This window comes from Plasmodium coatneyi, chromosome 14, assembly GCF_001680005.1.
Source record: "Plasmodium coatneyi strain Hackeri chromosome 14, complete sequence".
NCBI lineage: Eukaryota > Apicomplexa > Aconoidasida > Haemosporida > Plasmodiidae > Plasmodium > Plasmodium coatneyi.
The window spans coordinates 1,850,708-1,868,130 of record NC_033569.1 but is presented as its reverse complement, the minus strand read 5'-3'; the positions used below and the strand labels follow the sequence as shown (position 1 = coordinate 1,868,130).

The following is a 17,423-nucleotide window of genomic DNA, read 5'->3' as shown; positions in this document are numbered from 1 at the left end:
CATGTTTCGACACATCGAGGATTCATCGTCCACTTGTTGTTGCTTTTAAAAAAAGGGGAAATAATTGCCTCAAAAAAAAGTTGTCAAGGTGGAGATTCTTTGCTCCACTTTGTTAATTTTGCCATTTCGCCCCTTCTCTGTTAGGCTGTTTTTTTTTATTATTTTATTTTGCACATTTCCGCGTCGAACGTGTATCCTTTTTTTTAATACATACATGCATACACACACGTGTTTCCCCATTTATGCATGCCCATCCACCTCTACACATATATGGACTGCACAGAGAAGGTTGCATTTCGCGTGTTCACTGAAAACGAAAAAACGATTCACCGTCCGAAAATTTTCCTTGTTTGTCACACTAATTAATTAACTCATAAGTGGAAAATAGTTTCTCCTTCACATGCAGAACATATATTAAAAAAAATTGATTTTGCCATAAATCTTCCCCATCCAGGTGGTGAAAAGTTGGGTAGATGCTAGAAAGTATAGCAACATTTTTAAGAATTTTATGTACAGGGGAAATACTTGGAACATAGGGCTAAATGCTGCTATTTGGGAAAATAATGTGCTGCCATTCCATCGAGTCGGCCATTATTTTGTCATATAAATATACACTCACATGTAGATTACGTTATTTTACCCCTCCCGAAGTGCATAATTGATAAGCGAAGAAGAAATACTCTAACTTTGGGTTAGGAACCTTGGTAATTTGGTAACCTCTTTCTTATAGTACCTTGCCTACTTTTGTACATTTTGGCTTGTTAGGCTACTTGATCTAGTGGTATGATTCTTGCTTCGGGTGCAAGAGGTCCCGGGTTCGATTCCCGGAGTAGCCAAAAAGAAAAACAGAAATTGCTAAAATTAATAAATATGCGTATGCAATGTATGTTAGAACATGGAAAAATAACCATATTAAAAAATTTGTGTTAATGTACAAAATATATTTAAGGAAATTCTCTCAAAAAAGTGAGAGAAGAATTTCGTTTATCTTTATTTTAGGCTCATAGTATTTGCATATTCTTATTTGAAATTAAATTAAAATAATTCTATTTAATGAAAAAACATCAAGTAGTTGATAACTGCAAGGGAGTTTCGTTTAACGGTTTAGTTAAAATTATAAAATTAATAAGGCTGTGCGACGCGGCAAGGAATGCGGACAAACGCTGCCTAACCTTTATACGTATAATTTTTTTCAGGTGTAAGGAGGGAAAGGTTCATCATGTTCGCGTGCAGAGTTACATAGGACTTATGTTTAAAAATTTTAAGAATGTATATGGAACCCATTTGTGAAAGAATCTGCGCTAAAAGTGGGGGGCAAAATATAGTACCTCAAAAGTTAGCGAGAACATACACAGTGTTTAGCAAACAATTTACAATGCATAATCTGTACCAAGCGGGGAAAGGAGAAGTAAAATTGAACGGAAGGAAAAAAAGAGTTATACATATTTTATATCTACAAAGAGGCATATTTCGTTTTTATGCCCTCTGAAATGGGATACACCTTTTTTGACGTTGTACAAGTTGGCCACAAAAGAATCATTCCATTAAGAGCATTTTCTCACTTGATAAAATATGTCCTCACCTTTTTTCAAAACCGGGCGAAGAATTCCCTCGACGCAGAGATGACCAAAGCGACGGAGGGGGAAACGACAAAAACGCACTAACTGTTGCATGCCAATTTTTACAACTCCTTTGTTTCTTCCCTTCCCTTTATCATTTACATGAATATTTTAAAACTGTGCCTCCACGTGGTGAGCGTCCATCGTTTGGGGGAAGGCACTAATGTTTCCGTTCAAAGGGACAAATGACATGAATATGGAGAACATTTTGTATCAAAAAGAAAAAGGCGTCTGTAACCATAATGTACCTAAGGGGCATAGTTCCACTTGGTTAAATTGTAAAGACAATAATCTACCCAGTTGTGTGCATATTCCTTTAATCGCTGCCTCCAGTTGTACAAATATGTAGAACTCTCATCATCTTAGTAAAAATCCAGTTGGGAAGGGGGGAGAAATAACGTCTTTGAACTTTTCCCCATATAGAAGCCGTATAAAATAAAATTATAAGAAAGCGCTATACTACACAAATTATTCAATACGCATTTCGATTAAAATGAGAAATGTGGAAAAAAATCTCCACATTTTGTGTAAACGACGATTTAATAATTGTTCCTCTAGTTAGCTTCGTTTTTCTGTTTTCATTCGTTTCGATATGTAGTGCAGGAAGGGACTACACAAACTGCCACACTAGCTCATTCGATTATTTAATTTGTGAAACGTGCCTCCTTTCAAACAATCACTTATGTGTTGCTGGAAAAAGGTAAATTTTTCCGTCTGCTCTCATTCGTTTTTTTTTTCTTTCTTTTTAACACATATTAAATTATGCAAACATAAAACCGGCAATTTAATGGGAACAATTTTTATTTACATAAAATATATGCAAAAGATGAGGGGAAAATAAACAAATAAAATGAAACAATGGAGAAGCTGCCATTGAGGGGAAACCGGAAAATCTGCGCAAGGTGAAAAAGGAACATGTTGAAAAAGGAAAGGAAAATATAACGGCCTTCTGGCAAATGCTTCTCCTCATGAGCGAAAATTACAAACAGCGACTGGAGGAAAAAAAAGAAATAAATGGCAAAAAAATAATTCAAGTAGATGTTTCCATATTTATGCATATACTATATTTATTTTTTACATATGACCGACGAGCCGCGTTTACATATTTGTACATTCATTAGGTGCTGCAAGAACAGGGGGGCAAATTGTAAAACGATTAGCCCTTCTCTTGCCTGCGACCATTTAAAAATGTTCATATTTTAAACGAAAAAAGGAAAAAATAAAGAGAAAGAATAGAAAAAAAAAAAAAAAAAAAAAGGAAAAAAACTGTGCTTGTATATGGTTCATTTCCTCTTTAATCCATTTTTTTTTCACGCGAGAGGAAAAAAAGCCTTTTAAGGATCATACGTGTTAAACACGCATGTACCATATAAATATATATACATACCATACATGTACTACTTGTTCGTGCGTACGAGCGCTTTCGCCCTTCTTTCAACTTCACGTCATTCATTTCTTTCGCTTTACAATGAGGTTCATTCAGTCACCTTTTGCAATTTTCAAGTGAAAGAGGTTTCTCCCATGGAAATTTATTATGCAAGGAATAATATGACGTATCTCCCGTTCGTACATGCACGCGTGGGTTACGTGTATACCTCAATGGGATTTCTTTTTCTTTTATAAATTTTTTAATTTGAAAAATAAGGGAGAGGAATTAACCCTTCAGTATGTTTTCTTTTCTTTTTTTTTTTGTAACTATGCATATAATATCTGAGTAGCATGTGCCCTTTCAATTTATGCGCATGAATCGAATCACCCACCCCTGCACAAGCGTCATTTAGTAGTCTACAGCCAAGCGCAAGCACATACGTGCGTACGTACGGACATATGTATCGTATATATACATATACACATACATATACGCATGCACATATATATTTATATATATACTTATGCCTATTATCCGTGCGCACCCATGTAGTTATGCTGCCTGCCCTACAGAACACTTCCTTTTTGATGTACAGAAGAAGGGAAAATTTTATGAACGCACGAGCAGCACCCCCCACGTGTGCATTCGCATATGCTCACATGCATGGCGCAGGTGCATGTAAACAAATGTAGATAAGCCCATCTATATAAATATACACATGTAAAAATAAATATATATACATATATGTGCACGTACATGCGCTCGAACACGCGTTTGCGTAATTGTGAACGAGCTTCGTGGGTGGCCAACATTTTAACACACAAAATCGGCATGAAAGAATTGAAGACGCCTGGCCCTTCCATGCACGACCCTACGTTTTCATTTAAATCAGTGAAAGTTGGTCTTTTGGGGTGAGAGAGGGAGAATAGGGGCATTCTTGTGTGCACGTACATGTGAACAACTGTTTGTGGGAGAAGGGGAGCACTACAAATGAACCGACCTGTGTTGACGCTAGCCACGTGTAGTTAGTCGCATTTTTGCAATTATATGTATGTGCACATGTATGTGTACCTGTGCGCGTGAGCGATCCTGGGGTGACCACTTATAATTTAAAAGAATTTATAAGCCCCCACGTGGCAGCCATTTCGACGGTAGCAATTTGAGCACCAGTTTGTACACCCAGCAGTTTAACCGATAAGCCGACCGACGAGCTCTATTCCAACCATTCCGACAGTCCACCAAGCAGACGCATTCATCACTCCCCATATCATATTTTACCTATCGGTTACCCCCTCCGAACGAACAAAATGAAAGACATATTACCAAAAAATGCGTGCACAAAGAATGGAGAAGAACACTTTTGCCTACAAGACATTAACGCGAAAAATGAAGAGGACTACGCTAGCCAACTTAGCAGCCTACCTTACCTGTCTACCCACCATGGCGTAAGTATAAGAAAGAAAAAGGTCGAACCAGCGGGGTTTATGTTTTATGTAAAGTACGAAATTGCCCTGTTAAAAGGGAAAAAGAAAAAGGCAAAGGAAGGTAAACACATCCCGATAGAGGAAATATTTCTCTATAAAGAAAAAATAGATTACTTGAATGAACTTAAAGTAAAGAATGAGGGGGAAGAGGAACCCCACAGCGAAGGGGACCAGGGTGGCCAGTACAACAAGGAAAGGTCCACAAAAAATAATAGGGACAAAAATTACGAAGATGACTATGACGATACGAACATGGACAGTAGCAATAAGAAGAAACAGGAAAAGGCAAACAATAAGAAAAGCTCCAATTTAGTGAAAAAATGCATAAACAATAACATAAATGTGTATGAGGTTTTAAGTGTAGAAGAGGCAGATGATTTGGAGACCATAAAAGCGTCATACAAAAAACTTATATTGTTATTTCATCCGGATAAAAACAAAGGCACGAGCTTTTTAAACCAAAAGGAAAAAGAAAAAAAGAGGAAGAAGGAAAGGGAGAAGGGTAAAGACGGTAACAGAAACGATGATAATGCTAAGGCAAAAGGGAAACATGATAGTGGTGAGACCAAAAAGGACTTTATGTATTACATGGAGAAATACAACATAGAAAAACTAACGCCAGAAGAAAAAAAAAGCATGTTCCTAAAAATTCAAGACTCCTACGCTGTTTTATCAGACAAGACACTTCGAAAGCAGTATGACAGTTCCATCCCATTTGATGAATACATTCCAACAGTGACAGAGCTGGAGGAGGCCCCGAATTTTTACGAATTCCTCAGACCAGTTTTTAAGAGAAATGCTAAATGGTCAGCTAAAAAACCAGTGCCAGACATAGGAGATGAACATACCGATATAAAAAATGTAAAATATTTTTACGACTTTTGGTATAATTTTATCAATTGGAGAGATTTCTCTTATCAAAATGAGTACAACTATGAGGACGCAGAATGTCGAGAGGAGAGGAGATGGATGGAAAGAGAAAATAAGAAAATCCAGAAAAAGGCTTCCAAGGCGGAAAATTTAAGAATTATCAAATTGGTAGATTTAGCCTATAATAACGACCCCAGAATTATTGCAGAAAATAAGAGACTCAAATTGGAGAAACAAAAGAAAAAAGAATTGTCCATTTTGGAGAAACAGAAAAAAACAGATGCCACCATGAACGATATGGAAAAGGAGAGCAGCACCAACCAACAAAGCAATGATAAAAAAAATAAAGACAACAAAGCAGCTGTCAAAATTTGGAGACACCATATTAAATCGCTGTGCCTAACGAAGTTAGCAAAACATGTAGACTCCGATTTGGTACAGGAAAGATTATCCCTTATGCCGTTTGAAACATTGTGTGAATTTATAGACGATATTTATGTGTTTCTCAATTTTAACCTGCAAAAGGGGAATCCTCCTTCTGTAGAAAAAGTGAATGCCTCCAACGGTACCCAAGTTAGTGAGCAGTCACAAGGGGGAAAAGATTCTACACACACTGCACACGGCAAGAGTGATAGCAGTGCCCTAATTAACACCAACAGTGTTTATGAAAATGGATCCCCCAACTTGGTAGGGACAAACGGAATTGCCAAGCAGGACGCAAATAATTCAGTGAGGAAGGACCCCCCCGAATGCGCCAAATCGGGCCCGTCGAAAAACTCCGCGGGTTTAACAGATGGCACAGACTATACGACCAAGACGGAGGAAATGAACACCATAAATGGACATATTGCTAAGATCAGCAACAACGACCATAAGGATAACTTTCGCGTAGAGAAGGACAAGAAAAACCAAGTGATGAATAGCAACAGCTCCTTTGAAGGACCCCCTTGTGAAGTTAACCACTTGCATCAGAGCAAAATCGAAACAGGGGGAAATGACCCACAAGTGGAAGTGCACCCCATTGGTAACAAACGAGAAGACGAACAGAATGAGAACAAACAAGTAAATATGGAGGAGGTACCGAACGGAGTTAATTCAGGAGAGCCAAAACTGTCCAACGGTGACCATTCCAAGAGGAGCCCCTCCGAAAACATGGACTTGCGGAATAACACCATGAGCAGTACGACGTGTAGCACGGCCAGCAGCACGACACGCAAGCAGGTGGCTAGCCAAACGGTCAACCAAGTGGCGGCCCAAATGGCCAGTCAAACACAGAACAGCAACGAAGGTGGGGGAAACAGAACCACCGGGTTTATAGGGCACCTGAAGAACGTAGAACTGGGGGACAAAGAAATCGAGTTGTTAATTCTGATATTTAAAAAATACATTAATCAATTTACCCGTGTTGTGGAAAAGGAACAAAAGAAGAACTCGGAGGAAACCACAAATACAAGGAACAAAGCAGAAAGGGATGCACGCATAGCAGAAGGGGGAATGACGAATAGCAGCTCTTCCCCTTCGCATCAACAGGTTAGCGAAAATGTAAAGCTAATGAATGAACAGGGAAGTGGTCACCATTCCGAAAATGACAAAAAGAAGGATGACGAAGCTAGTAACACGTGCGGCAAGTGGACGGCCCAGGAAGTGTCCCTACTTGCGAAGGCATTGAAGTCCTACCCAGGGGGGACCAGAAACAGATGGGATCTGATTTCCAATTTTATAAAAACTAAAAGTGTGAAAGAAGTTATAAAGAAGACGAAAGAAATGTTCGAAAATGAAACGTTAAAAAATTTAAGCAGAAACTTTGAAGAAACTGCTTTTGATAATTTTAAAAATCAAAATAAAGGAGTCATGAAAAAAATCGATGACAATTTGGATAAAAGGGATGTAAAAATGGCAGCCGAGGGGAAAGATAATTTGACAAATAAGTCTACAGATAATTTGACGAATAATTTAAATGGCCACGCGGAGGTGAAGCGGCCATGGACATATCAGGAGCAGCATTTGTTGGAACAAGCACTGATGAAGCACCCTGCGTCTTTACCGAAAAAAGAGAGGCTCCAGTTAGTGGCCTCTGAGATAAAGACGAGGACGCTGGAGGAAGTTATCCTTAGAATGAAGACTCTCAGGGCACAGATATTAGCCAAGAAGGCGGCAAAGTAGGGTGCAGCCGCATACCGTTGGGTAAACCACGAATTCATGGCATATGCGTGCAAGTGTACCTTTTTCAGTATGCACGATAGGACCCCGTTGCCTGTTTATGAAAAGTATGAACTGGAGGACACTCCACTTTGGCATGCACATGTGCTGCGCCAGTATGTCCGTCCAGCGGGGAAACGGCGGAAAGTAAAATCTACAGGCCGAGGGAGAAGATCATGTCAGTGCTATTATCTCATCGCGTCACAAGATAAAGGAAAATAATGTAATGTGCAATGCAACATTCTGTTTGGACTTCAATGGAAAAACCAAATACACACTGCCAAAATGGCACTCTTCAACGAAACCCGGGGGTGAATGCCCCCATTTTATGTGCCTTATTAATTAAACACAGAGATGTGTGTACTTCTGTATACATGGAATAATCTGCTGTGCATATTTGTAGGAAGGCACGTTTTCAGTTTATTCATTTTATTCGAAAGATATATGAATGAACAAATTCGTTCCTTCCCCTTTTCGTTATGAATTGCATTGTGTAAACGTTTTGTTAAGTTTTTTTTTATGACTTTTTTGCATTCGCATTTGCATTTGCACTATCGCTTCACTTTTAATTTTTTTTTTTTTTTTTTTCCCTGCTTTTTTGGGTCGTTGCATTGGAGTCACCGCTTTTGCATTTCGTCGATGCGATTTCGCATAAGCCTTTCCCCGTCCATTTTCCCCTTTGCACATGCACACCTCCCTCTGAAATAATTTTGTTTTATTCGTTCACCTGTTTATAATTAAAGTTGTCACTCGTTTATTATTATTTTATTTTTTTTATCAATGTCTTTTATATACCAGTAGGTTTTCCACAAATCTTATTAGACGCAACTTTGCAACATTGTTTTTTCAGTTTTAAGTTTAATTTGACTATTAAAATGTGTCACGCGGGTGAGGAGCGATGGAAAAGTGGCGTAGAAGAAGCAGCAACACGGTGGACGTGGCGCGCTATAGAGAAACATGCGTGGATGTACAACCATTTTATGGTTCTTCCTTCAACGCGGAAAAAAGGAATTCTCCTTCCTTACTATCTTGCTTTCACAAAAAAAAATGAAATAAAATATGAAACGGGGAAGGAAAAAACTATGCCCCTCTTACTCAAAGAAAGATAAGCAAAACAAATAATCATGCACCCCCCGAGGGGCATCCACGGAGAAGGCACCTCCGCTCACCGCTGCTTCTTCAGACGGTACCTGCGGCCACCCTTCTTATCCCGCATGAATCTTTTATTTATAAGTCTGCTTTGCCGAGGCAGTTTATACGTCCTCACTTTCTCTTTCGTTGGGATCCAAGGAATGGTAGACAGACCCATTCTTTTTTTTTTGTATTTTTTTTTCTGATGTTTTCTAATTTTAAAGTATCTTCTGCGCTTTGTGCTTATTTGCTTCTTTAATATAAAGTTATAATGGGATTTTAAAAAGGGTAAATAAAAGCCACTAAAAATGCTACTTCTGTGGGGCCCCATACAAACTGCGTTCGTGGCAAAGGAAAATCTTCTTATTACTAACACTGCATTCTTACTTTTGCAACAATGTCTTACGAACTGGTGAGAAAATCTGACTAAGTTTTCGAAGCAGTTCTTCAACATAGTATAAACTGCAAACGAATAGAAAAAAAAAACAGGAAAAAAAAAAAAAGAAGGTATTATTTTTCCTTCCGTAGTTGTGTATACCATCCTTTTAGTTCTTTACATGAGTTCCTGTGTTCCTTCATTCCGATACGTCCTGCACCCCCGTTTGGGTAAATATACATGCGCGTAGTTAAGCCGGTATGTGTACTTACGCCTATCTGTCATTTCACTTTTTTCTTCTCAATAGATGGCACAGAACTATCTTCCTTTGGTTCACATGGTGAGAACCACTGGTGAGAGGCACTTGAAACGTGTGCTGAGATGGAAGATCAATCTTTTCTGGAGAGTTCAACGTACAGGAAGGAATCATAAGGGGGGTTAACATTTTAAATAATGTATTGGGGCCCCCTTTTTTTGGGAATTCGTACCATCCATATTTTTCTATCCTTCAATTTGGAAGTGTATATTTCGATTCTTAATTTATCGGTTGGCTGCTTTTGATGCATGCGTGGGGGCATATGCGTGTAACTATGACTTTGTTTTTTTAATTTTTTTTTTTATAATTTTTTTAACACATGGAATGATACATGGGCGCACTTCTGCGGTGATCAGTTCAAAGGTGTAGATGTGGCGTGTTTTTGTGTGAGTCAGCGGGGTGATCATTACTGCGAGGACACACAAATAGTGGGACCTTAAATTGGCATGCCCCAAACTGTGTGTTGCGTAACCAACGAATGACGCGCTTTTATGCATGCCCACTTTTGGGAAAAAAAGCCAGAAAAATGAAACAAAACGGTGGACACTTGGATGTGCATATAAGCGTTTACTGAGAATCCCTTCGTGCTCATCAAACTGTATGCCACGAGGGTGCAATGCTTGTCATCACCCGGATCAAAGGAGTTCCCCAATTTTTGTGCTCAAATGTTTCTCAATATCTTGGATTGCATCTACTTCGTATTTCAGGCCGGAAGTTTTCATGTGGTTAGCGTGTTCCCTTCAAGGGGAAAAAAAGTGTGAAAAGGAGAAATGCAGTGGGGGATGTCCACAGAAGAGCATTTTGCCACCCTCCCCGGTTGGTTCTGATCATGTGCATGTTTTTTTTCGTTTTTTGCCCCCTTACGTCCACGCGATAATTTCAGAGGAGCGGAATTTGGGGCTACTTTTTACTGTCTCGCAAAAGCTACAAAGGAACACACGGGAAAAGGGGAAAATAAAAAATAGGAAAACCTATTCTGCATAACTCGTTGCTACTTTCCACTGGTGTCAGTCTATGCGCTCGCTGCACGTATGACGGAAGATGCAACTTATGCGAATCCCCACTTGTCCAACATCCGGATGTCCCTTAAGGTCAGTTTACTTATATCAATATCTTTTAAAACTTTTTTATGAAGCCCTTCCTCCGGGGGGAACAAATTCAGCCAGCATAAATTATCTATGGATACGTCGTCTACGTCTATATTTATGAAGAATGGGATGGTGGGGGGAAGCAATATGTTGCTTTACTTCTTTGCAAAAAAGAAAAAAATCGCTTTTTTTTTTTCCTTTTTTCAACATTTTGCCTAACAGTAAATTTTTGACTCCATCTTCGAGGTATATGTAAACGCTATGCTTAGACCTTCGTGAGGGCAAAGAAAAAATATTCGCGCGTTAATCAACCTATGCGTTGCAGCGTTTACGGTGGAACGATGCGAAGAGGAGCGAAATGACATTGCCAACGCGTCTATCTCTCTACGCATCCACCTCGAAATAACCATAAGCATCATAATCGGTGAGGCAGAAAATCTTCAAGCCCTTGTTGCATCTACGGATTTCGTAAAGTAGTTGCCGGGTGTTAATGTCTGTAAAAGGGGGGTCATGCGGAAGGGTGTGCACATATATACATATATGTATATATATGCATAGGTGCGTACATAGAGGCGTTTCCACATGTCTGTGCACCCCCCTTGTGGTCATCCCCAAGATTGGCAACCTGGGAACCCTCTAGCCGTAATCAAAATGCAGGGTCCATAATTTGAAATAAAATCCGATTGAAGTAGCCTAAAAAAAATTGTCTCCTTTTCCACTATTAGGACGTATTTCACATCAAGCGAAATTTTTATATCGGAGACTCCAAAGGGGCATATCAAATGCCCTCTTGTCTGAAAAGAGGTGGTAAGGAGGGGGTGCCGTTGCGCATGCTAAAATGTACATAAACCATACGCTATAACGGGGGTAAAACATAGGATAAAATGTGCATTTAAAATGAACAACTGTATATGATGCGTTGAGCAACATGTAACGTAGGAAGTAAACTTATCACTAATGAACTGCGTGACTATATGTGTAGACATGCGTTATATGCATTTGGTCGGTACGGCCATATGAAACGGCCTTGTGGTATGTTCCCTTTGACGGACTTCAAAAATGCTCATGCAGTCCACCCATGGACCTAAAGCGAAAACGAGTTGGAAGTGCTTCAGTTGAAAACTGCTCTACGACCATGTGTATATGCATATGAGCACTTATAACGTGTCATCTGTGTAGAAGAGAGTGACACAACATAAAACCATCGTTGCGCGGTTTTATATTCACTTGATTTTTTTTCCCGGAGGAAAATATTTCCTCTGATTATTCCTTTGGGGGAATTATAAATGTTTAGTAACTCCCTCGGAATTTTTATAATTTTTGTTAACTTTCCAATGGCTATATTTGAAACGTTTTGCGACATGAACAATGGTGGGTTTGTGTAAAATATTTGTCTCAATGTAGAATGTGTATTGGCCTTTAAGTTTTTCGAAACGATTTCGACGATGTAGAACAGTCTTGTCATTTCAAGAATTTTTCCTTTTGACAAAACTTTTTTTTTTTTCTTTTTGTCCAGCAGGGATGTAAGAAAATTCAGAGTGCATTTTTCCAGAAGACTTGTCACGTCCACGTTGTCCCGCATTTTCAGCGTCCATTTGTTAGCAAAAGGTAAAGTGAAGCAGACGGGTAAATGAGCAAGTGGACAGGCGGACAGGCAGACGAACGGGCGAGCAAATAGATACGCTCACACATAAATGAATCACTGAATAAATTCCGGACAACGCGCTGAACGCGCTAAGTAGAGGACGTCCGCATTGTGTACGCAAATGGGGTAGCCTCATCACTGCACATGAACCATGTTGTAGCCGTCACAGTGGGACAAATTCGTAAAAACGAAAAATGAGTCAACAAATGGGTAAATTGTGAAAAATTGATCGGACGTTGCGCTGAAAAATGGGGTTTTTTAAGAAACTACCTTAGCCAGTCTTTGCAAACCATTTGTTATTTTTTTTTTTTTTTTTGGGGGGATATAGTGCATACACTACTATACATTTATGGGAAAAAAAAAAAAAGGGCAACTTTTCCGTCACCATGTGGCTATTATTTTCTTCCCATATGTGCGTAACAAAAATGGCATCTTTTTTGGTGCACTTGTCCAAGTATAATTGGGTTATTCCCATTTGCTCATTTTTCGTGCATAAGGGAGGAGGGAAAAAAGAAGGACGGGAAAATCCAACCTGTTAATTTTAGCTTATTTTATCATTTACTGTACAACCACAAATTTGTTCAGTTAAATCGCGCTTGCATTAAGACCCTTATTCCTACAGTGACAATATTTATGCTTTTCCAATAAGGGACACCCATTTGTGAGATGAAAAAAGTGGAAGCGAAGAAGGCAATTATAATTTACGTGAAAAACCTATTTCGAACAACTCCATCACGTTACATAAAATAATATATGCCCTTAACGCGGTGAAAAAAAAAAATTCAATCGGGTTCAATTTCCCCCCTGCAGGATTACCACATGTACAACTTTGCAAAAGCTTCTCAATTTTTAAGCAACAAAAAATTCCGCGCAAGTTTGTTTATGGAAAAAAGGATCGATGTTGCATATTTAAGAGACGTTAATTTTTTTAGCATATTAATATGGTAAATTTAACCCCGTTTTGTACCTTTTTTTTTTTTTTTTCTCGTATAATTAACTCATTGTAGCATTGCATATGTTTTACAAGCAGCTCGAATAGGGCATATTTTTCCCAAGCCAGGGATATATATACGTGTACCATCCCCAATTTGAAGTTTTAGTGAAGACCCATTTGGGTATGAACCAATTTTACGGGAGGGGGGCCTATTTTGTTAAAAAGAAGGCTATACTTCTTAGCAAATTCTGCGAATGTACCACCCAGCGTATCAGTTTTTTGGTGAAGAGGAGAAACAAGAAATGAAATTTCCGAATGACGTATAACTGACGAAGGAAAATTAAATAAAGAACCATTTCGAAGTTATTATACATCGTACGAATTATGCGTTACGCCCCAATGTAGGAATGGATTAACCAGTGGGACATTTCTGAGGAAGATTTAAATATACCAGTAAACTAAAAAAACACGTAAATATATGCGCCATATGGATTTTTAGTACATATTTTGTGCTAACGTGGAAACTCTACTAGGCCAGTTTTTACCCACAGCATGCCACAATGATGGAATACGCAAAGACCAGCATGAGCAACATGGACACGGCCGACAGCAACTGCAACAGTAGACTCTTCCAAAATGAATCGAACTATGACAAAACAAGATTGATCATAAAAAATGTCCCAAAATATATGAACGAAATGGATTTAAAAAAACACTTCTTCAAAATGAAGGGGAATTATGAATTTAAAATAACAGATATAAAAATTATGAAGAGAAAAAAACTTATCAAGAATAAAGAATTCTTTGAGTCCAGGAAAATTTGTTTCATAGGTTTTATTAACAACACAGATTGTGAAAATTTTAAAAAATCTTTTAATAACACCTACATTAATACTAGCAAAATTGTCATTGAGGATGCCTTTTCTCCACTTATTTCCAAAAATGCACAGCAGAGCAGAAACGCCTCTTCGTACGCCCTTAAGCGTATAGGAGAGATGCAAAAAATGAAGAAAGACAAGTCTGTGAAAATTGTGAAAAATGAAAATTTTGTCAATAAAACGATCCCCATTAAGAAAACCAAAGCGGGAATGAGCACCACCAGGAGCCACATGATATTTTTAGATGATCAACCGGTTCAGGGGGAGGAGGAAGACCAGGAAGGCAAGAAGAAAAAGAAGAAGAAAAAGAAGAAGGATAAGAAAAAGACTAAAATGGAAGGGGATAACCCCAGCGAACAGTTGGAGCCAGCGGAGAAGACACGCACAAATGGTGCTAAGAGGGACATTGATGAGGAAGGCAAAATGGATGATGCAACCCATGCTGATACAGCCGATGGAGCGCAAAGTGGCACAGAAAAGGAAGAGGCAGAGGAGGAAGAAGCCCTAGATTGGCTGAAAAAAATCTCCAAAAGGGAGGAAAGTGACAAAAATGCCTGCAGTGATAAAAATGTCCGTACCGACAAAAATGACCAGAACGATCAAGGTGCCCAAAAGATCCGCCTATTCGAGGACGAAGTGAGCACAGCGACTAATCAATCGAGCGACGAAAAGGAAGGGAAAAAAAAAACGGACAATGGCGTGGACGAAGAGGAGGATTGTGAAAATATGAACACCGGGAAAATTATCATTTTTAACATGCCCCCTGTAAGCGAACAGGACGTAAAAAATCTGTGCGAACGGTTTGGCCCCGTCGTCGATGTGAAGGTCTTTAAGAACGTAAAAAAAGGAGCAGTAGTCCTAAATTTAAATGAGAAAAAAAACAACAAATCGAGTGACGACTTTTTTATAAAACTGTTGAAGGAAAACCATGACTCCTTTGCAAACGGGAAGGAAAAAAAAAAAAAAAAAAAAAAGTTGGATGAAGCTGACAGCGGTGTGTTGAAAAGGGATGACAGGGAGGTGGGCGATGGGGAGGCCGAAGATTGGAAAAATGATAATGTTAGCAAAAATGAGTCTATCCTCAACAGTGATCTTACAAATGTAAAGGTGTACGCCTTCGTCAATTTTATGTTCCCCAGCGCCTGCGAGCGCGCCAAGCATTTTTTAAACCACTCCATTTTTAGGGGCAAAGTGTTAAGCGTTAAATATGCTAAGGAAAAAATTGGAGACTACGAATATACAGAGAAAGAAAAGAATAATGTGTTCATTAAATTATCTCATGATTCAAAAACATCGTATAAGAAAATATTGGAAATTCAAAAAAAGAGAAATTGCCAAAATGAAAATATCTGGAATATTCTCTACACGGATATCAACTCGAGCATTCACAATTTCTGCAAGGAAAATAAATGCAGCCCCCATTCTATACTAAATATAAAGGACAGGAATATTGCCGTTAATGTTTCGCTCACGGAGACGTACATAATTAACAAAATGAAGGAGTGGATAAAGAAGGAGGGGATTTACTTGGAGGCTTTCGAGCAGATATATAGGAAGAAGGACGAGGGGGGAGAACCCAGTGGGGAAACCGACCAAAAGGGTGACAAAAAGGGTGACGAAAAAGTGGATGGAGATAACCCCCCCGGGGAGGATCTTAACCACATGAACCACGTCGTCAAGTACAAACGAAGTGATGACACTATTATAGTAAAAAATTTGTCCATTCAAACAAACCAAAAGGAAGTAATAAGCCTTTTTAAGAAGTATGGTGTTTTGAGCAAAGTTAGTTTTTCCCCCTATAATAATATAGCTATATTGCAGTTCGAGAAAGCGGAAAACGCCAAGAAGGCCTTCATATCGAACTCGTACATACGGTATAAGAAGCTGCCCCTCTATTTGGAGTGGGCCCCCATGAACCTGTTCGAGAGAAAGGGAGACCAGGATGGAGACGGAAGCAATACCAAGGGGGAAACGAATAGTGAAGAGATACCCACCAAAGAAGCAGTCAAAAAATCTGAACAGGCAGCAGCCCCGAAGGAGGAACAACACTATATCGAAAGCGAGTCCAGTGATGAAGAAATTACACACGCCAGCATCTACGTCAAGAACCTTAACTTCAATACCAAGGAAGAAGACCTAAAAAAGTTGTTCGAAAAATTGGAAGGATTTATAACGTGCAATATTGTGAAAAGTAAGAAGGCCATATCGAAGAAGAATGACGAAAAAGGAAAAGCGCCAGAACAGAAACTGATGTCTCAGGGATACGGTTTTGCCGAATTTAAAAGCAAAGAGTTAGCTCTTGAGGCCATCAAAAAATTGACAGCAACAACTCTGGATGGCCACATACTGGAGCTGAGTCTTTCTCGTAACAGAGTTAAAAAAAAAAAAAATAAAAATAATGAAGAAAAAGAGGTAGTTAAGGAAAAAAAAAAAATTACCAAAAAGTTGCTAGTAAAAAATTTAGCCTTTCAAGTGACGAAAGAAGAATTAAGAAAATTATTTTCTGCATTTGGAAATATCAAAAGTGTCAGAATACCCAAAAATGCATATAACAGAAGTAGAGGATATGCATTTGTTGAGTTTATGTCAAAAAATGAGTGCCTTACGGCGATTGAGTCATTGCAACATACCCATTTGTATGGAAGACATCTTATCATCGATTTTGCCGATGATTTTATTTTTGATAAAAATGTAAACGAATTTGATAAACTGAAAGAGGAGAATGGGGTTAACAACAATCATGGGGGTAAGAAGGAAAAGTGCATCACGTCAGAACAAGCCAAGAGAAAAGCTACCTATGAGAAGGAGAAAAAAAAAAAAGTAACTGAATCGAAAAAAAGGAAACTCATGAATAATATGGAGAATATTTGATACGTCATTTGGGGGAGGGAGTACCCAAATGGGAAACCACCTCTTCCTGCGTAAATGTGTTGACAAGCATGTTAGTATACTTGTATAGATGTGTACCCGCTCCAGTGGAAAAAATGCCCCAATTAGGGGGGAAAAAAGAAGACGTTCCTCCATTTTAACTTGAAACAGAAAGGTGAAAAACGCAAGGTGGGGTTTATGTCACCATGTTGGAAAAGCCTCTTTGTAACAGATGGGGGATCTCCAAAATGATGCCAAAGGGCGGATCTTCCACGCTTTTTGGACACACACTCAGATAATACACCCCTCTTTGTGCACTCGTACAGATATACACGTTGTCAGCCCCTTGTGTGTACTGCATTTCAATGGAGTTAGCTGACCACCATTTTTCCTACATACTCCGCCCTTTTAACATTTACCGTCACCTGCGTGAGTTTCCTTGCGCACATTTTTGCTGCACAACAAATTTTCTGTCCCATTTGATCTATATTTGTATTTTTTAATTTTTTCCCAAGTGAAAAAAAAAAAAACATTCGAACTTAACCCATCTGTATAAATTGACAAATTCGTTTTTTATAGTCAAAATAGTGAGCCCACGTTCGGGACATTTTTTAAAACTCGAAAAAAAGGAAAAAAAGAAATGGTG

The 17,423-nt window shown here is 38.8% G+C and overlaps 4 protein-coding genes and 1 non-coding gene across 5 annotated transcripts; 3 read left to right on the top strand and 2 right to left on the bottom strand.

Annotated features, from left to right (window-relative positions):
- Positions 1–764: 764 nt before the first annotated feature.
- Positions 765–836, top strand: Pro_CGG (the record flags this gene model as incomplete). Its single annotated transcript has 1 exon — positions 765–836. It is a non-coding gene; the product is annotated as a tRNA-Pro (tRNA).
- A 3,459-nt stretch (positions 837–4,295) lies between these two features.
- On the top strand, positions 4,296–7,505 carry PCOAH_00055230 (DNA-binding chaperone; the record flags this gene model as incomplete). The annotated part of the gene is made up of 1 exon (XM_020062303.1): positions 4,296–7,505. The coding sequence occupies one exon, from the start codon at positions 4,296–4,298 to the stop codon at positions 7,503–7,505; it is 3,210 nt and encodes a 1,069-aa protein (XP_019917738.1).
- Positions 7,506–8,706: 1,201 nt separating this feature from the next.
- PCOAH_00055220 (Uncharacterized protein) lies at positions 8,707–9,543 on the bottom strand (the record flags this gene model as incomplete). Its single annotated transcript, XM_020062302.1, has 2 exons — positions 8,707–9,134; positions 9,537–9,543. The coding sequence occupies 2 exons, from the start codon at positions 9,541–9,543 to the stop codon at positions 8,707–8,709; spliced, it is 435 nt and encodes a 144-aa protein (XP_019917752.1).
- Positions 9,544–9,999: 456 nt separating this feature from the next.
- On the bottom strand, positions 10,000–12,034 carry PCOAH_00055210 (Type IIB DNA topoisomerase; the record flags this gene model as incomplete). The annotated part of the gene is made up of 8 exons (XM_020062301.1): positions 10,000–10,102; positions 10,229–10,288; positions 10,429–10,561; positions 10,673–10,723; positions 10,860–10,946; positions 11,078–11,246; positions 11,505–11,536; positions 11,680–12,034. The coding sequence occupies 8 exons, from the start codon at positions 12,032–12,034 to the stop codon at positions 10,000–10,002; spliced, it is 990 nt and encodes a 329-aa protein (XP_019917486.1).
- Positions 12,035–13,591: 1,557 nt separating this feature from the next.
- PCOAH_00055200 (RNA binding protein) lies at positions 13,592–16,780 on the top strand (the record flags this gene model as incomplete). Its single annotated transcript, XM_020062300.1, has 1 exon — positions 13,592–16,780. The coding sequence occupies one exon, from the start codon at positions 13,592–13,594 to the stop codon at positions 16,778–16,780; it is 3,189 nt and encodes a 1,062-aa protein (XP_019917620.1).
- Positions 16,781–17,423: the final 643 nt, after the last annotated feature.